Raw genomic sequence first — 20,569 nt, 5'->3', positions numbered from 1 at the left:
GGGTAGCACAAGCACAAGCAGCTTGGCTAGCCTCACCTAGCTGAGATTGCTCACACACCTGGACTTTGCCTTCCCTCCGGTCCAGGTGTGATGGTGAACCTGGTAGTGGTGTTGGTGCTGATGTTGATGGTGGTGTTGGGAAGGTTCTCTTGACTTTCCCGCCCAACTTCCAGCCCATGGCCCGACTCTGGCTTTGGAATCAGTAATCACAGTTTCTCCTCTGCCTGTCCTTCGGAGGGGTGACTCACCAACTCCTCCCTCGTCCCCTTTTCCGCCCTCAGAGGTGTCATCTCGCCCCAGACAGAGCCATCCACCTCCTCCTTGTATCCACTCCTGGGGCTCCTGTTACCACGGCAACGGGCCGAACTAATTGCAACCCTCATCCCTACTTAAGTTCAGCCTGCTTTGCTGGCACCCCACCCCCACCCTGGGCAGGAGGGGAGGGAGGCCATGGGGGTTGGGCGGGGGTCCCCTTGCTGCACCGTTGTAACTCTAACAACTTTAGCTCCTCGTTTACTCCCTAATCCTGGACTTAATCCTTCCCACCACCCCCATTTTCCCCAGGGTTAAATTTTGGTCTCGGGACAGTGATGGAACTCGAGGTTCGGCATTTGCCTGGTTGCATCAGCTTTGACTTTAGTTTGGAGCGGAAGCGGAAGGTCCTGTCTTAGGACCTTCCAAAACATTTCTTAAGGGACCAACATTTCCACCCTGCCCCCACACCTCTGCCTTTGTTACACCGTCCCCTGCCTGAGTCCCGTCTTAAATCTCTGCTTCTGGCCTCTCGTCCCCCACGTGCCCTGCTTCTTCTCCCGCTCTCTTCGGTCTCGCTGCTTGCCCCCCACTCCCGGTGTACCCCTGTGCTCGCCCCTGCCCCCCGCGCCGGGCCGGAGTTGAGGAGTGTGTGTTCTCTCTCCCCTGTGCCTCCCTCCCCTCCCGCCGACCAGGAGAGGGCGGAGCTGGCCGCGGGACGGAGGCACCTGGAGGCCCGCCAGGCGCTCTACGCCGAGCTCCAGACGCAGCTCGATAACTGCCCCGAGTCAGTGCGGGAACAGTTACAGGAGCAGCTGAGAAGGGTCAGTTCCACCAGCCCCCTCCCCCGGCCCCCGTGGGCCACCGCCCGGAAGATAGGAGAGCGGTGGGACAGGACCGCCTGGCCCCTGCAGTACTTGCCGGACAACAGTGTCGGTGCAGTGGCTTGGAAGGGGACCGGCAAGGTTGGGTGGGGATCAGCGCTCCAGACCGCGATGTCCTGTGAAAAGGACTCAGCCAAAACAGTAGAGGGAGTTGGGCGGTGGGGCCGGTTCCTTTCCCAATTTCCCCGGGTCCAGCCCCCCCATAACTCAGGGCTCTGTGGCCTGGCTTTCCTGGCCCAGAGTGGCTTTGAGAGCATCCCCCATCCAAACCCGATGTCACTGTCGTTGAAGGAGGCAGACGCTCTAGAGACTGAGACAAAGCTCTTTGAGGACCTGGAGTTCCAGCAGCTGGAGCGGGAGAGTCGCGTGGAGGAGGAGCGGGAGTTGGCCGGCCAAGGGCTGCTTCGCAGCAAGGCTGAGTTGCTGCGCAGCGTGAGCAAGAGAAAGGTGCGCAATGCTCGCTCCTGCATAGCCCGGGTGCAGGATGGAGGCTAGTGACCTGGGGTTGAGTCACACTCAGTGACCGACACAAAAGACACCTTTTTGTGTCTCTGTTACTTAGTGACTATCAGTAAAAATGAGAACTATAGGGTGGGTGTAAAATTAATGTGGAAAGGCAGAATAGAGAATGATGGTGGCCTGAGCTCAGCAAGGACTCAGACTATATGCAAAGAGAGTAGGTGGAGCTTCGTCCCTGGCCAGCTCTGATTTGCTAAAGTTGTAATCACAGCCACTCCAGGCATAGACAGTGACCTAGGATGGGGCAGTGTTAGAAAAAGCAGGAACGGGTTAGGGGCGTGGCTTAGGTGATGCCAGATTCTACGTGCGTTTCCTGGCTAGAGTGTGTGTGCAAGGTAAGGACAGCGGAAGTCTGGGGAGTGGGATTCAAATGGAACTTGGGGACTTGATGGCCAGCCTGGAATTCAGCAAAAGGGAGTCACTGAGTGTCACAAATCCAGATCCCTTGTTTTTCCCTCCCTGTTGTTGTGCGATTAAAAAAAAAAAGTACCCTTGGGAACCGGAGAAATAGCTCAGTAGTGAGCTTTCCCAAAGGATCCACATTCGGTCACCATCACCTCTTAGTGGTTCACAAGCATCTCTAACCCCAGTACCAGGGATCCAACACCTTTTCTGATGTCCGCTGGCTGTATGTCTGGCACATGGACACACACTCACGCACACAAATACATGTAAAGTAAGTAAATATATTTTCAAATGCACTCATTGCCCTGATAGAAGACACAGTAAAGGAAGAAAACTACCCCTTCATGTGGGTAGGCTCATGTGGCAGTGCCCTACTAGGACCATTCCTTGAGTTTTCTTGTGCTGGTCTTAGGGTACTGCCTGGCTTTACAGGTGAGTAGCTAGGACTCAGAAACTGCCTGTTTGCCCAGAGCCTTCTATCATAGAAGCTTCAGAGTCAGGGTGGGAACCCAAGCCCGTTAGGCTTCACTAGGCTTCAAAGCCCAAGGCATTTCTGCTATGCCCCATGCGGTCTGGGTTAGCATTTCTTCACTCTTCTGCCTCTTCCCTTGGAGAGGATGCAGCCAGTAGCCCCACATCAGCCGGTTCCCTGGAGGTCATGGGGTGGGGGGCCCAGGGACTCGTGTGTGAGTGTGTCTGTGTGTCTGTGTCAGTCCGTGTGTGTGTGTGTGTGTGTGTGTGTGTGTGTGTGTGTGTGTGTGTGTGTGTGTTTTGACATTCTTTCCTGATGAGCTTTGTCCAGCCCTTGTATCTGCAGAAGTCCCCTCAAGGTCTGTCTGTCTTCCTGGAGTGTCTGTCCACTGCGGTTGAGAAAGTCGTCCTACAGATCTGGTTCTAGTCCTAAGTCTACCACCGCTACCCAGTAAATCTTAGCTTCTAAAAAGGACAGGCGTCCCATCTAAAACAGGTGCATAAGGTTAGATGAAGTAACAGATAAGACACTTAGCAGCACTTCCAGTCCTATGTGCCAAGTAAGCTGTGGCTGTTGCTGTGAGGATTCCTATCGACTGTTTCTGGGTTTTGGTGGGGTTTTTTTGTTTTTTTGTTTCTTGTTTTGTTTGTTTGTTTGTTTGTTTTTACATGGGCTGACTCCCAAGTTTAGGACAGCTCGCTTCTTCGTGCCTCCCCCTTCCATGTGCTGCTCCTAAGTGATGGTTGAAGACCTCCTGAGATTAAGTCAACATGTTTTGCCTAGCTCTCATCTTTTCCTCTCAAAACATTTTCGTCTTCTTTTAGCACTTGGTTGTTGAGCCAGGTACTGTACTAAGCCCTCTTGGGGTTCTGGAGACAAAAATGACACTGCCCCTGCCCCTGATCTTACAGAGAGGGCGGGGGCTAATTTGGAGACACAGTCCCAGATCACAGTATGACGAAGTAGATGGATATTGACTAATGTGAATACATAGGCAGGAGCAAGGAAATAGAATCGCAACCAAGGAAGGCCTTGGAGGGGAGGTGGCATTCAGCCTGACCTTGGAGGAGGAGCCTTGGAATAGTGGGAGAGACTGGAATGGCCTTCATCCTCACAGGGTGATAGACTAAGAAGTCTACAGTGGTTCAGTTTAGAGTAGAGCATGGTGGAGCTAGGTGTATGGAGGGACAAGCAGGCAGGGCACAGTTCTCAGAGCCCTTAAATGCTGGGAAAGGAATTTGTGAAGACTCTGAGGTAAGGGGTGATCTGGCCTTGCAATTTTGTTTTGTTTTGTTTTGTTTGATTCCCCCCTTCCCCGCCCTTGTTTGTTTTATCTGAATGGGTGTTCCGTCTGCATGTGTGTCTGTATACCACCATGTGCGTATTGGGTCCCCTGGGACTGGAATTCACAGGCAGTTGTAAGCTGCTCTGTGGGTGCTGGGAATGAACCCTAGTCTTCCAAAAGAACAACCAGTGAACCCCCTGAGCCATCTCTCCATTCCCAGCTCGTTGAGGTTTTTCTTAAAGTTACTGAAGAGTCAGTGTTGTCCACACGGAGCTTCTAAGGATACGTCCCAGCTTCTCTGGTGACTGAGGCAAGAAGAGTTCTGAGCCCAGGAGCTAAGCCCAGCCCGGGGTGCATGAGTCCTGGTTGACCTGGTCTCAAAACCAAAGGAAAACTAGCATGATGGTTCAGAACTCAAGAGGCAAGAGGATTGCCGTGAGTTCAAGACTTGCCTACACTTCAAAGTCCGCCAAATCCAGCCTGGACTCCAGAGTGTGTTAAAGCAAGCCTGGACTGTAATGTGACTTTAAAGCCAGTTTGGGTGATATAGCAAGATCAAAAAACTAAAATCAAGCAAACAAAATTACTCAAGTAATAATGGAATTCTTGTCAGGGTGGTTAGGAAATTCAGGTAAGCAGACAAGAGTTCAGAGGTTGTTTTTTGGAAGATACGGAAATGTGGAATGAGTCTAGAGATTGTGAGGAAGATGGTAAATGGGGCAGGAAGTGAATTCCAGCGGTGACCGTGGGGGATGGGCAGAGGGCTAACTTCAGTGTCACCAGGTTTTGATGCCATTGGCTCTGGGGTGAGGGAATAGAGACCAGGGGATTGGTTTCATCATGCCAAGATACAAGGGCCACTGGCTGGGGGAGGGAGGGAGGAACAAGAGAAGATATTGACTTCCTTAGCCAGAATTCTCCTGGGATGAGTTGAGGCCAAGCGGAAGAATGTGGCAGTTGCCTTCACAGCTTCCTGGGTCTCTGGACAGGAGAATCAGTCAGGCTGTGGGCTGAGTTATGTCCCTCCAGGGTCTGATTGCATCCCGTTTCCCCAGGAGCGCCTAGCTGTACTGGACAGTCAGGCTGGGCAGATCCGGGCCCAAGCAGTACAGGAGTCAGAGCGTCTGGCCCGGGAAAAGAATGCTGTCCTGCAGCTACTGCAAAAGGTAGTAACGGGGTGCTGGGGGTTGGGGTGGGTTTGCAGCACAAGAATTGGGTGTAGGTCCTCACAGAGTTCCTCCCTCCTGTGTCTCTGACTCATGTCTCTGACCCCTGCTATTCTGGGCTCCAGGAGAAGGAGAAGCTGACTGTGCTTGAGAGGAGATATCATTCGCTCACGGGTGGCAGGTCTTTTCCGAAGACCACCTCAACCCTCAAAGAGGTAATGTGGCTAGGTTAGCCCCAGCTTTAGGCTCGGGGGCGATCCTGAAAGGCTCCAGGGTTTGGTGTGCCACCTTCTTCCTACGTGGTTGAGTTCTGGGTGAAGTTCCTGGGCACCTCCTGAACTGGAGAGATTTGAAGCAGATGGCCCCGGAGGCTGACCTTAGGCCCTCAGCAGTCACCAGCCTCTTACTTAGCTTTGGGACCTCACCCTGTGGCTGAGAAGCCCAGGAGCTCTGTGGCGGAGAGCTCAGAATTTAGGAAGGTGCGGGACTAGGTGGAGCCTACCTAGGATACTGGGGTCTGAGGCTCCTTACCCTGGAGCTCCTGATGGTCTGTCTGAAGCTAGCCTTTCAGCTTGGAAGTGCGCCTTGAGTTGAATCGTTCTTTCCCAGACCTTTACATCTGGTGTGGGAAGTCCAGTCAGGACGTGCCTGGTTTCCTGACTTTTATTTCCCCTGTCTTCTGTCTTGCCGCCCAAGCAATTTAGGTCTGGGATAGGGTGGTTGAGTTGAGCGTTAGGGATGAGACTCCCTCTCACCGTGTGTCCTCTTGTAGGGTCACCTACTCATCCTCGAGGCCTCAGAGATAGGGCTGGAGACCAAAGCTCTGGGCCAATCCCCAAGGTCTTCCGAGCCTGGGGCCTCCTCTGTTCCCTTAACCCCTCCTGCTTCCACTCAGCTCTGTCCCAAAGCACAAGAGGTAACCCCAGCTGACTTGCTCTGCTTTGCCTGCTGCCTGTTTGCCTACCGCTAGCTCTCCCCGGGGAGGGCTGAAGGGCATGCGGCACATTCTTTGGCTGGCAGTATGAGAGTATGGCGCGTGCACGCCACCCTGTCACTCATGGCTTAGGCAGCCCATGCAAAATAATAGTATTAATTTGCATGTAATCTGCATGCCATTCTTGACTGGTCATAGCACACTGAACTCTCTGGCCCATCTTCCTTTTCTTTGACCCCAGAAGGGCGTGTGACTCTGGGGCTAGATCGGACACCTTGGATAGGCAGCCTAGGGACTTTTCCTTTGGTGAAGGAGATGAGGATGACCAGCACCCAGATAATCTCAGGACAGGTGATGGAGAGTCATAGTTTCTGTGTTCCAACCTCCAGTGGGCTGACATCTTTCCACATACTTACCCTGAACGGTGGGCCCACTTTGTGCCGGCACAGAAGTTACTCTCTGCTATGGCCAGGCCTGTTTCTCCAAGCTTGTCTTGTTCAGGCTGGAGTGGTATGTCCACTCCCTTGCCTCCGTTCTGATGACCTTTCCCCTATCTGAGCACTGCTGTGGGAGTAGTGCCTAATGCTGCATGTGTGTGCCCAACTGGGGATGCCCAGTGCGACAGAGGCAGATGGGGTTCTAGGATCTGGGTCCTGCTTTTCCCTGTGCTTTTGGAAGGCCATCTCTGAGCTTCCTCAGCCCAGGGCCAATGCACAGATAGATGCCATGCTAGCCTCCAAGGCTGGGGTGGAGTGGAGCTGTGCACTGTCAGTTCTGCCTGCCCCTTTCAAGCCCTACTGAGCACCCTGCTCCATCCTGGCCTGCAGCAACGTGAAGTGATGAGTCCAGCTTGGCATGGAGTGTGGGGGATTGACTACTCGGTTGAAACTCCTCATTTCTTCTGTCCCCGCCTTGGGCTCCTAGGAGTATGTGAGCCTCACTGAGGTTCTCCAGCTGTGCTCTTGTTTGGGCCCCTATGCTTCTGCTACCTGCCCTGGCAGGCTCCCCCAGTCCCCGCCTGACAGCAAGGTACCAGCCACAGACCGCACCCACCTATGCCCAAGGGCCTCCATTGCTTCTCAGTCTGGGTGGGGGCCGGGGGCAGACAGGGTCTTCACTTGGCATTGAGGGTTGAACACGATTCACTTTCTTCCGTGGGACCTTGGGAGCTCTCAACACCTAATGGCCTGGGGGGGGGGCAGGCCCTGCCTCCTGATCTTCAGGGAGAGAATCTTGCTGAGAGGATGCTGGCTCTCTCCCAGGGCTGGTCTTCCTCTGTGCTCCTACCCTTCCCCTCCCCCACGGTCAGGGCCATCTCTTGGGTTCTACTCCCATTAATCTCTTGTATTCCCTCCTGTGGCTGCCCTTCTCTCAAGTACGTGACTCTTGAGCAGCTAAAAGTGATTTGGGGCGCCCCACCTATGCCCCCAAGCCCTTCGCCAAGCCTGCCTTCCTGGGCTTCTGCCTCCCAGGACCTCGTTCCCATCACCTGTCTTCCTCCCACGCTGCCCTCTTCCTTCGCTTCCATCACGCCTTCGTCTAAGGTTGGTGGTCTGTGTGTCCTTCCCACCCCTGCCACGGCTGCTGTGACTGTGTGTTGCCCTGCTCACTGACTGACTCCCGTATTCTAAGCCAGCTGAGGGCCTAGGACTGTGCCTGATGCCTGCAGGTGCTGGCTGCCCGGCTGCTGACGTAGCACGAGTCTGTGCTCTGGAGCTCGCACCCTGACTGTTTCTCTTTGCTCTCAGCACGATCTGCCCAGTCGTCTCACTGTTTTTCTCTTCCTTCTTACTCTCCTCCTCCCCTCCTCTCCTCCTCCCTCCTTCAAACGTTCCTTCCCATTTCCCCAATATGGCCTCCCTTTACCTTCCCTCCCTTCCTTGCCTTCTTCCTCCTCTTCCAATCTCTCCCCTCCTTGTCTTGGCCCTTCCTCTCCCTCCTTGCCTTCCCCCTGACCCTCCAGATGGAGAAACTGCTGCTCCCTGCTGTAGACTTAGAGCAGTGGTACCAGGAGTTGATGGCCGGGCTGGGGACTGGCCTTGCTGCAGCCTCCCCTCGCTCCTCTCCCCCGCCTCTGCCTGCCAAAGCTTCTCGTCAGCTGCAGGTAACCCTCACCCCTACTTCTTCAGCTCCTGTTCCTATCTGCTCTGAGTACCTCCTGCCAATTCTTCCAGCACAATGGGGTCATGGGGTCAGCTCGGCCCCCATGTCCAGAGAGGACAACAAGGGTCTTTTCTTGGGCAGCCATATTGCTATTCTAGTACTGTGGGCAGCACGTGGGTCCAAGGGGATCAGGAGTGATTGACCAATGGAAGGGAGTTTTCTCCAGAGTTGCCCACTCAGACCCGGGACTTGACAGGCCCTTGGATCTATCTGTTCCAAGTAGGACTGGTGTGACCTGGGGAAGCTTTTTTGGTACTTTGTTCTCCTGGTCTTCCCAGAGTAACTTGGAGGCAGAGGAAAAAGTACAAGTTCTCTGAAATGACAGCCCTGGAGAGTTACCCATGTGACCACCAGGATACCCGAGTCCAGCAAATGTGCCGACTGTGAGACTCTCCCACCAAATTTGCTTGATTGACATCCCATAGCGCCTATAATCTGGCCTTCAAAATTCAGCCTTCAGTGAAGGAACTGTACCTCTGAGGCTGTGTGGCCTCAGCTGACATCCTGTGGTCTCTCTAGGAAGATTTTGATCCATGAACACATGTGGTACCTCTGCTGGATGGAGGCTTGGATAAGTTCTGATGGGTTGAACCCCCACCACAGAACTTTGAGGTAGATGGTGTTACCGCTCAGTATATAGATCAAAGGCTAAGACACAGAGAGGGGCAAAAAAACCACAGAGGGTGCTTTTACTCATGCTGCTGAGGCAGAAGCACTGGAGTCTTGGAACTCCTGACTCCAAAGAGCAGATTCACCGTGTGTTGGCGCTGAGAGGGAGTTTGGCAGTCACTGTTTTAGCTCTGCCCTTTCCTTTACAGATGAGAAAGCCCAGGTACAGGGTAGGGAAGTGTGTGGCTCAAGGCCACACAGCCTGCTAATGGCAGACCTAGGAGTAGGAGCCTGGCCTTCACTTAGCGTCCTGCATAGCTCAGCCCAGATGACACTTCTTGCATGGGTCAGTTTACAGGTCCAGGGTTGGACTGGAGTCTGGCTCATGGAGGAAAGGCCTGGAAAGGAGGCTTGGTAGTGGCCAGTAGCATCTGCTACTAGTACTTGGTCGGGAGGCTCAGTCCTACTGTTGACTGGAGACGGAAGGTCACAGGCCCTGTGCCAGGGCAGTACCTTGGATCACAGCTGGGTTCGGTGTTGGGATGTGGCAGTCAGTGGGGAAGCTGGAGAATCACCAGGCAGTATCTTTCTCCTCCAGGTTTACCGCTCCAAGATGAATGGTGACATGGCCAGCCCCCTGCCCAGGACCCGTAGTGGCCCTCTCCCCTCCTCCTCAGGCTCCTCATCCTCTTCTTCACAGCTCAGCGTGGCTACCCTGGGCCGTAGTCCTTCCCCAAAGGTCTGGGGATGTGGGTGATGGTGGGGATGGAGACGGCCATGCTGGGCAGAGGCTAAGAGCGGGGTTGGGGCCTGCTGAGCCTCAATACCAGCGCTCTTACATCCCCTCCCAGAGTGCCCTGCTCGCCCAGAATGGCACCAGTAGTCTCCCTCGAAACCTGGCAGCCACGCTGCAGGACATTGAGACCAAGCGCCAGCTGGCCCTACAGCAAAAGGGTAAGTGGCCATAATGCCAGCTTGTCCCTGCCTCCGTTCCCCGGGCAGATCCTTTATCACCTTACACGTGCTCGGCCCTCTCACAGGATGTCTTTTCTGTCACTGGGGTCTGGGCAGAAAGAATTAGATCTCATAAAGATCTGCCTGGGGCTTTTCAGAAGACCCCAGGAATGGGATGATGGGTCTGAGGGCCTATGACATCTTAGAGGACCCATCCAATAAGGGAAAGAGTTTTGGTTGACCAAGTAGGGTAGACTTTGGAAACAGAGGGGTGGATGTGATGTTGACCTCTAGTAGCAGTTTCCTGAAACACTGGCTCTTCAGACAGGAGTCCTGTGGCTGTGTGTTTCAGTTGTTTTGAAAGCCCATGTCTATGCCTCTCTCTCCTCTTATCCCCTCTGTGTCTCTCTCCTGCACCCTCTCCCCTGGGCTCCCTACACCAGTCGAGTTACCTCCTGCCGAGCCCCTCTCACCCGAAGACCCAGCAGGTAGAGCACTGGTTCAGGACCTTGCTTTGGCCAGACAGCCCCTGCCCTGACATTAGCATGATGTGTTCTGCCCAGGCTCTGCTGTCTGCCAGCATAGCCCTGGGCCTCGCTGGGCTGCGGTACCTGGCTGGCTTCACCTCCAGCTCACCTCCCCTGTTGCCCTCAGCCGTGCTCCCAGTCTCCTTGCCGTCCCTCCTGCTCGGGCTGTATTCGCTTCTGCACTGTTCAAGGGTTCCCACCAGCTCCCTTCCTCCTTCCCCAGGAGACATGGTGGGTGCATGTGCCCTGCTCATCTGTACAGACCTCAGCCGAGAGCTGCAACAGCTGACTGGCATGCTGCCTGGGCACGGCTAGGGCAGTTCTGGTGCCCTGTGTGTGCTCAGGATGCAGAAAGAGGCCTGAAGTCTGACTGCAGACACTGGCCCACACAGCTGCACAGTTGGTACGGCCACGGTCTGGAGCTGTGGGAACTATGTGGAAGCTGTGGGGGCAGGGGCTGCTCTGTGTTAGCCTCTTCCTGCTCGCCCCCTCTCTCTTGTCTGTGATGCTCCAGTGTTCCCTTCCCTGGTGAGTTGGGAGCCCGCTGTGACTCCTGCCGCCCCTCCTGCAGGGCACCAAGTGATCGAGGAGCAACGGCGACGGCTGGCTGAGCTGAAGCAGAAAGCAGCGGCAGAGGCTCAGTGCCAGTGGGATGCCTTGCATGGTGCAGCCGCCTTTCCAGCAGGCCCGTCTGGCTTCCCCACACTCATGCACCATTCTATCCTGCACCACCTGCCAGCAGGCAGGGAACGTGGAGAGGAGGGCGAGCACGCTTACGACACCCTGAGCCTGGAGAGTTCGGACAGCATGGAGACCAGCATCTCTACGGGGGGCAACTCCGCCTGTTCCCCTGACAACATGTCCAGGTGCCTCCTACCTCCAGCCCTCGGCTTCTGCCCGGTACTCCTGAGCCCACCTGACGAGCGCTCTCTTCCCCTTCCCCTCCTAGCGCTAGTGGTCTGGACATGGGCAAGATAGAGGAAATGGAGAAGATGCTAAAGGAAGCTCACGCGGAGAAGAGCCGGCTCATGGAGTCCAGGGTGAGGCTGACTGGAGCCAGGAGGCAGCAGGTGGTGAGCACGGAGCTGCCCTCCGCCTTCCCGTGCCCATACTCTACCCCGAGCCCTTCCACTTGCATTAGTTATGCAGTGAAAAGTTTGCATTTCTCGAATGCATCCTGGGAAGCTTGGGCAGGCTGTAGCGTCCCAACCCTGTGGAACATAAGGCAGTTTTCGCCTTGTTTAACCACAGGTCTCTGTAGGGGATCTCCAGTCCTGTGCCCCACTCTGTGGACCTTGTGGGAAACTAAGTAGGGGGACGTTGTCCTTCCAAACAGTTAGGAAAACAGAAAGTTAGAGTTGAGGTAGAAGACAAAAAATAGATAGATAAAAGGTATCTAAGCCAAGGGAGAGGTGTTGGCTGGGGGACTTCAGGGGATAGGCGGGGCTAAACAAAGGGATCTAGGTTTATCCTGGGCACAGCCTGCCAGAGGAAATCAGTGCCTGGGTGGCAAGTTAAAGAAGGGTTTTGTAAAAGCTGTCCTAGCCTGCATTTCTCTCCCACAATTCCTCCCTCCCTTCCTTCCTGAAATAGTGGTCTCGCTGGCCTCAAACTTCTGATCAAGCAATGCCTTTAGAAAAGAAAGATCTGTATCTGCCAAGTATGGTTGCAGAAGCCTTTGATCCTAGCAGCTGGAAGGCAGAGGTAGGCAGATCTCATGTGAGTCCGAGGCTAGCCAGGGCTACACAGAAACCCTACGTCAAAACCAAAACTAACAACCAAGAAATAGTAAAACCCCTGGCAGTCTCCTGCTTGAGAAGCAGTAAGTAGAACCCAGGCATCGCTGTGCAAAGTTTTAAGCTGTAACAAATGAATGCCGAGGCCCCTATTAAGACACACAAGGTTCAGTTGTGCCATTAATCCCTGTGATTGTTTGCCCATTAAGTTTGAAATTCAACAGTAAATGTTACATGCGGAGTTCTAAAGAGCCTTATTAAGTCAGTGATTGGGAAAGGACTGTGCATACCAGCTGTCAAAAACGGTGACTAAATGGTGCCTGTTCTAGGAATTCAGATAAAGTTATAAGGGCCTGGGGCTAGAGAGATGGCTCAGCAGTTAGGAGGGCTTGCTCCTCTTTCTGAAGACCCCAGTTTGCATCCTAGCACCCATGTTACAATTAACTCCAGGTCCCAGGGGATCTGACAGCCTCTTCGGTGGATACACACACACACACACACACACACACACACACACACACACGAAATACAAAAATTTCTTTTCAAGTTACAACTGTGTTTGATGGAGTGTCCACTGTTAATTCTAGCACAGAGATGGGCAGATCTCTTGAGTTCGAGGCCAGCCTGGTCTACATAGTTTTAGGTCAGCCAGAGCTACATAAGACCGTATCTCATTAAAAGAAAGTCGTTCAAGACCCACTTTATTGCGTGCTATTGTTGTGCTGGGATCTGATGGTATATCTGGATTCTTTGTACTTGTACCCATCTCCCAGAGCAGACATGTTGAAGCCCATTTTTCTGATGAAGTAGCTGAGGCTGAGAAAGTGTAAGGGAGCTTGTGGGGTTGCAGCCCATAGACTGGTGACAGAGCCCAGGAGAGGGTGACAAGCTTTTGAGGACTTAAGCTGACTCAGCCAGGCCATTGTCCAGGGTTGGTGCCCCTGCAGCTCGGGCCAGGCTCAAGGGCACTGAGCCCTGGCTTTCCGGTCAGGAGCGGGAGATGGAGCTACGGAGGCAGGCCCTGGAGGAGGAACGTCGGAGGCGGGAGCAAGTGGAGCGGAGGCTGCAGAGTGAGAGCGCCCGCAGGCAGCAGCTGGTGGAGAAAGAAGTCAAGCTGAGGGAGAAGCAGTTTTCCCAGGTGAGTGAGATGTGGCCTTGCTTGGCTTGATGGTGAGGGATATGAAGGAGGCGGGATGTCCCAGGCCCCTCTGCTGCCCTGGGGAGCCTGTTCTCCAGAAATGATGGCGGTGGGCTTAGCACAGACAGAATTCTACTTGGGACTCATTGACCACACACACACACAAAAAATAGACCCACTGGGGTTTGTTGAAGTGTGTGCATACGTGTGTGTGTGTGTGTGTGTGTGTGTGTGTGTGTGTGTGTGTGTGTTTTGAGGTGGGTAGGGTATGAAGTTGTTGCAGACCACATCTACCTCTGGAATCAGATATGGTCTAAAGAAAATCACATCTAGGGGTTGGGGATTTAGCTCAGTGGTAGAGCGCTTGCCTAGGAAGCGCAAGGCCCTGGGTTCGGTTCCCAGCTCCGAAAAAAAGAACCAAAAAAAAAAAAAAAGAAAGAAAATCACATCTAGACAAACGCTACAAAAACATATATATTGAGACACAGACACGGGACTTTGGACACAATTTTAGAACTGGCAGAAGCCGATTGCTACAATCCCTGATGACTGCTTTGGAGAGGCCAAAGTCTTGTCGGACTTTGGGAGCCTATGCTGCACCTTGAGCCAACTGCCCATCCTGCATGTGGCGCTGCTCTGGGTCCCAGCCCTCTTCACCGCATAGTTGGGCCTTGATCTCCATCTCCTGTGGACAGCCTCACTTGAACGTTTGGTTTACATCACTGAGAGACACTGGCTTCTCCTTGAGGAGAAATCTCTCATTGTTCAAACACAGGCCTTACCTGGGGGATGAGCAGAGGGTATGAGAAAGGGAGCTGGCCAAGGACATCCACCCGTGCACCTGGTCCCTGACTGAGAACTAGAACTCAGCCAGGCCACTTCTTTTAGGTCTCCATAGTCCTAACCAGGCGGAGGTCTTCCAGGATCTCCTGTTCTCTCATTTTCTGCTACAACACAAAACATAAGGGATAGGACCTCATACTAGCCTTTGATAAATAATAGTCACCAGAACCTAGGCAGGGTGGTAAATGCCTTTAATCCTAGCACTCTGTAAGCAGAGGCAGGTGGATCGCTATGAGTTCAAAGCCATCCTGGTTTGCACAGTGAGTTACAGGACAGCCAGAGCTACATGGTGAGACCCTGCCTCAGAAAACAAGAAAACAGATAGAAAGAAAAGACAGTACCAGTGGTGCTGGAGAAATGGCTCGGCTGTTAAACACATTTACTATTTTTGCAGAGGACCTAAATTTGGTTCCCAGAAAATCGTACAGTGGCTCACAACCATCTGTAGCTCTAGTTCTAGGGGATCCTAGTGCCCCCTCTGGCCTCTGTGGTCACACCCCAGTGTGCTATACACACGTACAGCAGGTGCACACTACTGCAGACAAAATAAACTTTAGAAAATCCCTCTAGAGTTTTACCTCCGTGGTCTGATCTTTATCAGAGAGGCCTTGTTCTCTTGGCTGTCCCAGCTTCTGACGCCCCTCAGCCTCCCTTCTCCGGCCTCTACCTTTGAGACGAGGGCCTGGTATGAGAGGGAGCAGCGTCAAGCCGCCTTTCATCTCTTGGCAAGGTGTACATTTTGTGTTTTAAGTAATTTGTGACATTGCAAGAGTATGTGACATTTTAAGGTCTTTCTGGGAAAGCAAGAGTAGAAAACTACTTTCAGTTAATGGAGAATTCTCATTAGTACCAGAGGCAGAGTGGACCTTAGTGTTTGTCTAGTTTATAGCAGGAAACTTCTAGAAGAGTATGACCAACAGTCACTGAGCGGATCTCTACTTTAAGAAAAGTTTCCCCTGGCTCTATCTCTATTAATTATATTATGTGTTTAGTGTATATGAGGGGACGGGGTTGGCGAGAGGTCAGAGGACTTGTCAGATGGTCTCCTATCATATGGGTCATAGGAATCAAGTTCAGGTCATCCGGCTTGGCAGCAGGCTTCTGTACCCACTGAACCATCCTGCCAGCTCTGGTCTTTTGATACAAGGCCTTGAGAGGGCCTGGGAGGTGCTTGTCCGCTGAGCTGGATCCCACCCCTTAGTGCAGGTCTCCCCGGGGCCTCATTTTTTCTCGGAACCTGTTCCTATGTGGCCTCTTGTCAGTTCCGTCAGGGGGAACAAGAAGACAACAATGGCTGTGTCATGGTTATAAGTGGAAGAACTGAGTCAGGAGCTGACAGCATCTTGCCTGGGCCTAGGAGAGTCAGGAGTGCTGGGTCTCCACTCTGGTCACCAGTCTTGTGCAACCAGTGAACACTGCAGGAGCCAAGAGCGGGATGATGTGAAATTGTGGGAGGGTCAGGACTGAACAAGAACAAGGAAAGGAGGAGAAAAGAGAAATAACTCTGCTGTCCCTGCACTTTCCCCCCAGGCTCGACCTCTGACACGTTATCTTCCCAACCGGAAGGAGGACTTTGATTTGAAGACCCACATAGAGTCGTCAGGCCATGGGGTGGACACCTGCCTACATGTGGTGCTTAGCAGCAAGGTACCAGACCTACGTGGCTGAGGGAGAGGAAGGGCTTTACTCACAGTCAGATCACATTCAGAAGCACCTCTGGGGGCCTTGGGATTTGGCCTCAGTCTGTCCCCGAGTTGTCAGCACTGTCCCAGTACCTTGAAGGCTAGCTGGGGCTAGCCTCTGGAAATGCAGACACAGGCCAACGAAGACTAAAGGAGCTGTTTGGAGAGGAAGGCTTAAGCTCCATGTTGGCATACTTCTTCGCTGTTGCTCCCCACCAGGTCTGCCGTGGCTACTTAATCAAGATGGGTGGCAAGATTAAATCGTGGAAGAAGCGCTGGTTTGTCTTTGACCGGCTGAAGCGCACCCTTTCCTACTATGTGGGTGAGTTCCCACAAACTGCCTTTAAGCCAGTCAGGGAGGGAGCCCCTGGACTTCAACGGTTGGGCTGTCTGGTCTGCTAGAAGGAGGCCAAGCTTCCAAGTAGAGGGTCAGAGGATCTAATGGGCCTTGACTTCCCACCCCTGAAAATGTACAGAGTATACCTGCTTCACGTTTGTCCATCCGTTCTTCCTTCCTTCCTTCCTTCCTTCCTTCCTTCCTTCTTTCCTTCCTTCCTCCCTTCCTTCCTCCCTTCCTTCCTTCCTTCCTTCCTCCTTCCTTCCTTCATTCTGTGGTGGTGTTGAGCATCTAATAAACTCCAGTCCCTATTTTAGGCTCCAGTGACAATGACTCCCTTGGTGCATACGGTCAGGAAGTTAGATGCCAAACAGTGTGTTAAAGTAAATACAGTGAGTGAGTTTGCTGACAGGGGAATACCCAGATCACTTCAGCAGTTCCAAGGACTCTCGGGATACTCTAGGAACCAGGAACCTTACTCACCATGCTCTCCCTTTTCCTCACACAGTCCCTGGCATAGACTCCTGTCCCGGAATACCTTCGAACTGTCCCATTAGAGTATGAGCTTCTCTGCGGCCCTCTAGTCAGCAGAGACTCAGCTGCACAGTGAGCGGCCGTCCTCCATATGCACAGCATGAATTCGCTGTGCACTGTGGGCCGGTTGTCTTTGCAGCACAGCGTGCCTTTCTGGAATGTTACTGAGCATACTGGCAGAGCCAAGAGAGTTTTGAGGAGCTTTGCCTTAACACTGAGAGCCTCGCTGGGAAGTAATGTGGGCCACACCTGCCTACCAGTCACTCAGCCCCACCACCAGCAAAGCTGGGGAAAGCAATCCTACCTACCAGGAGGCGGGAAAGGGGTGAATGCCCAGGACCAGGGCCTTGCTTGCCCCTCTCAGCTACACCTGTTTAAGAAGCCTTCCCCGGTCACCGTGGGTCCTGAATGTGGAGAAGCCTGAGTGTAGATAGGCTGAGACAGTAGAGGGAAGTTGTCGGCCTGAGAAGCAGAGCTCCACCTCAGACACGTTTCGTTGGGGCTGAGATGTTAGGCTGTGAGGCAGACCCTTGGCATAAGTCACGGCAAATTCAGGTCCTGTTCATCAGACTCCTTGTATGGTTGCAACAGCTCATCTCATTTTTCCAAAGGCACTATATTTACACCTGCTTTATGTATGAGAAAAACAAGCCTCAGAAAGCCTTTGCCCGTGGTCTCACAGCAACACAGGCAGAGCAGAGGGGAGGGGCAGCCACTTGTGGAGAAGAGGCAGGAAGAGAAGCCAGCAGAGGCAGAAGGGCAGGAAGCAGGAAGCTGGCTCTGTGTGCCAGGTGCTGGGCTGGCACTTGGCAAATGCGATCTTGGTTCAAGTCTGTGAAACAAAGGAGACCATGTTTAGACGGGCAGCGGAAACAGAAGGAAGCCAGCCAAGGGAACAGATATTTATAAGCCCAAGGTGTCACCAGCAATGATAGATATTACCAGAAGGCCAAGAAGGATGTGGTCCAAAGGTCATTTGACACCGGGTCTGAGATTTGTGGAGAGAAGGTTTTCCACCATGCAAGCAGGCAGAAGCCAGATTGCACAAGACCAAGGATAGGTGGGCGGGACAGAGTGTAGGCAGGTTACTGTTTCCCTGTTACTATTTCAGGGAAAAAAGGGGGCGGAGGGGCGGGGCGCAATATGACTGGAGGACGGCCAGGAGGAAACGTTGAGATGGGTTTAGGGCTACACCAGGACCTGGGTGTGGCTTGCCTGCTGGACCCACAACCTCCTCCTTTCTGCAACAAGGAATCACATTAGATTAGCATTGGTAAACCCTTCAGGCGCTCGCCTTGCTTGGAACGGCTCCCACCCTCCTCAACACTCCAGCAGTCATCCCTATCTTGCTGTGTGACATCAGCCCGGACAGTAATGCTGTAGTGACAGATGCTGAGTTCTGTGCCAGACTCTGCTGGATGCTCTGAATGGGCTCTTGCTTTTCACACCTCTCCCCTCCCTCAGACGTGGCAGAGTACTCCTGAGCTCCAAGCCACGCTGGCAAGTGATTAGGCTGTGTGCCTGAACCTTCTCACCATGTTGTAGCTTTCTAGCACGAGAGCGTCTGATTCCTTTCTGGGTTCCTCAGACTCGGTCATTCTGCCATGATCGAGTACCTGTTGTGTGCCTGGCACATAGCTGTTGACATTGGAGGAGGATATAGGTGTGGATAACAAAGACCCAGTGTTCTGAACTCTGTGCTGAGATTCGTGATGTCTGTCGTGATGGTCTGCAGAGGGTTCTGAAGGTTGGCGAGGAGTTTGCCGTGCGTATGGACAGGAGGAGATAGTCCTGGGGTATGAAGAGTGGGGTTCCTAAGGGGACAGTGAGAAGCTCAAGAGACTCCACCTAATTCAGTGTGGAGGAGACTGCGACAAAGATGGGGGAGGGTGTGTTGGTAGCAGTGTGTGCCAAGACACGGAGCCAGCTGGTTCCCCAAAGAGGAACCATCAGAGAAGGTTGTGCACTGCAGCCTTCAAAGCTTATCCCTCAATTCCTGGTCAGGTGAGCGGCAGGGCTGGAGGCTGAGGCAGGAACTCTAGGAGGTGAGAGCAGGGAATTGGGCCTGAAATAACCTGGGATGTAGGGAAGGACCCATAGGAAGAGGTTGCTAATAGCTATCACATCTGAATTCAGCGATTGGCATCTGTCTCCTGGAGGACTCAGGCAGGCGGCTGAGGGTGGCAGTTGTACCGTTTGACCAGCGTTTGCAGTCACCTGCTTCCCTTCCTCCACACCCAGTGGTCACCTCTGCTCCTATGGTTCCCCTTCTTCCCCTCCCCTCCCCTGACCTTGAATGTTGTATGCTCCGTGAGTGTTGTATGCTGTGTGTGTGCTCCATGAATGTTGTATGCTGTATGTATGCTCCATGCTGTTCACATGAAAGGAACAGAATGGCCTGAAGAACCCAGTAAGGCTCCATCCTCAGCCCCGCCCCCTGGGGGCGTGTCAAACCTACAGCTTTGTGCTCTACCACTGAGCTCAGGTTTTCCTTTCTGACAGAGACTCTCATGTAGCCCAGGTTGGCTTTGAATTTGCTATAGCAATAATAACCCTTGAACTTCTGATCTTCCCGCCTTTACATCCCAAGTTCTGGGATTGCAGGTGTGAAACGTCATGTTTGTATTTTGTTTTTAACTACAAAATAATTTAAAGGGATAATTGTGTGTGTGTGTGTGTGTGTGTGTGTGTGTGTGTGTGTCTGACTTCATAAAATAACAGATTTACGATAGTCGCCACAGCTCTCTGTTAGCACACTAACCGTCCCTCAAGTGGAGGTGAGTCAGTAAGAGTGTATGTACTACGTGGTGGATCATTACGTTGCTGCTCTTATGTAAGGTGATGTAGAATTTGTATGTGGTATATATGCAGATGTGTGAGGATGTGCACACCCATGCATGCACACTCAAGAGGCGTAGGAGGGTATCACTCCCTACCATATTCCCTTGAGATAGCGTCTCTCATTGAACCCGGGGCTGGGTTGGCTGCCAGTAAACCAGCACTTCCCATCTCTCTGTCACAGCACTGGGTAACAGGTGTGCCCCAGGCCTGAAGAGTACTGCAGCCTGCACTCAACCTGCGCTCAGATCCTCATGCCTGAGCATGGCGTTTGCTTGTTTCTTGACACAGGGTCATATTAGGTAGTTCTCTCTGGCCTGGAACTTACTAGGTAGACCAGGCTAGCCTCAGTCTCACCTGCCTCTGCCTCCTGAGTACTGAGATCACAGTCTTTCCGATCTATTTATTACTTGTATTTATGCTAAAGTGTAATTAATTTAGAGATATGTATTATGTCATTTAGGCTAGCCGGGAGCTCAAAACCATCCTGCCTCAGCCTCGGCAAAGTGCTAGGATGCCTATTCTAATCGACGTGGTCAGTTTATCCATACGAGCCTCACCAGGTTTGCTTCCAGCCGCCATGGTCCTAGCAACTTGGTCGTATGGTAGACGGCATCTCAACAGAGTTCTGATTCACATCATCCCTGCCTTTAGGGTCCCCCTTTAGGCTCCGTTTTGGACTCCTAGAGGCCAAGACCATGAGTCATTCCCCAGCTGGGGATGTGAGCTCAGGCTCAGAACACTTGGTGCTGTGTCCCGCTCAGCCCAGCCCTCCTTCCTTTGCAGACAAACACGAGACGAAGCTGAAGGGGGTCATCTACTTCCAGGCCATCGAGGAAGTGTACTATGACCACCTGCGCAGCGCAGCCAAGGTGAGGCACGGAGGACCAGAGTGTGGCTGCAGGAATAGCCACCAGGCAGGGGTGTCGTGGTGTTGCTCTGGGCACAAAGGCTTCGAGCCTGTCCCCCACCCAGGCTCTGCTCCGCTTCCTGCTCTCTCTCTTTACCAGTCGTCTCGTCCTCTCTTCCTCTCTCCCTCCCAGAAAAGGTTTTTCCACTTCACCATGGTGACTGAGGTAACCCCAACCCCACATAACCAGAACTGCTCATATTAACAGTCCCCGTGCCCTTTGGCCCCTGACCTCTGACTCCCTCCATCCCTCTAACTTGTTCCAGGCCAGCGAGTGGAGGGAGCAAGGAGCTCCTATGGATTGAAGCCCACTTGTTGCCTTCCTCTCTGGCCAGGGCAGCTGGTGTAGCCCCAAGGGCATGGATAGTACTGATGGGAGCT

The 20,569-nt window shown here is 53.1% G+C and overlaps 1 protein-coding gene and 1 long non-coding RNA gene across 51 annotated transcripts in view; one reads left to right on the top strand and one right to left on the bottom strand.

Annotated features, from left to right (window-relative positions):
• The window catches only part of Phldb1 (pleckstrin homology-like domain, family B, member 1), a 47,988-nt gene that overhangs the window by 25,535 nt on the left and 1,884 nt on the right, over positions 1 to 20,569 (top strand). For 3 of the 50 annotated variants that reach the window (XM_039080760.2, XM_063264856.1, XM_063264857.1), the window contains 18 exons: positions 948 to 1,076; positions 1,428 to 1,583; positions 4,873 to 4,983; positions 5,109 to 5,198; positions 5,756 to 5,899; positions 6,842 to 6,946; positions 7,294 to 7,461; positions 7,881 to 8,021; positions 9,288 to 9,428; positions 9,541 to 9,643; positions 10,087 to 10,131; positions 10,742 to 11,036; positions 11,120 to 11,243; positions 12,898 to 13,044; positions 15,418 to 15,534; positions 15,789 to 15,891; positions 20,065 to 20,150; positions 20,322 to 20,354. In XM_039080760.2, the coding sequence (XP_038936688.1) occupies positions 948 to 1,076; positions 1,428 to 1,583; positions 4,873 to 4,983; positions 5,109 to 5,198; positions 5,756 to 5,899; positions 6,842 to 6,946; positions 7,294 to 7,461; positions 7,881 to 8,021; positions 9,288 to 9,428; positions 9,541 to 9,643; positions 10,087 to 10,131; positions 10,742 to 11,036; positions 11,120 to 11,243; positions 12,898 to 13,044; positions 15,418 to 15,534; positions 15,789 to 15,891; positions 20,065 to 20,150; positions 20,322 to 20,354 (2,238 nt within the window). The remainder of the gene's footprint in view (positions 1 to 947; positions 1,077 to 1,427; positions 1,584 to 4,872; positions 4,984 to 5,108; positions 5,199 to 5,755; positions 5,900 to 6,841; positions 6,947 to 7,293; positions 7,462 to 7,880; positions 8,022 to 9,287; positions 9,429 to 9,540; positions 9,644 to 10,086; positions 10,132 to 10,741; positions 11,037 to 11,119; positions 11,244 to 12,897; positions 13,045 to 15,417; positions 15,535 to 15,788; positions 15,892 to 20,064; positions 20,151 to 20,321; positions 20,355 to 20,569) is intronic. The other 47 variants (XM_063264879.1, XM_063264880.1, XM_063264882.1 and 44 more) reach the window with 44 other exon arrangements.
• Positions 17,038 to 18,013, bottom strand: LOC120094134 (uncharacterized). Its single transcript, XR_005488139.2, has 2 exons — positions 17,383 to 18,013; positions 17,038 to 17,272 (listed from the first exon to the last, which is right to left on the bottom strand). It is a non-coding gene; the product is annotated as an uncharacterized LOC120094134 (long non-coding RNA).

Source organism: Rattus norvegicus, chromosome 8 (genome assembly GCF_036323735.1).
Source record: "Rattus norvegicus strain BN/NHsdMcwi chromosome 8, GRCr8, whole genome shotgun sequence".
NCBI classification, from domain to species: domain Eukaryota; kingdom Metazoa; phylum Chordata; class Mammalia; order Rodentia; family Muridae; genus Rattus; species Rattus norvegicus.
The sequence above is the reverse complement of the archived record's forward strand: the minus strand, read 5'-3'. Positions and strand labels throughout refer to the sequence as shown.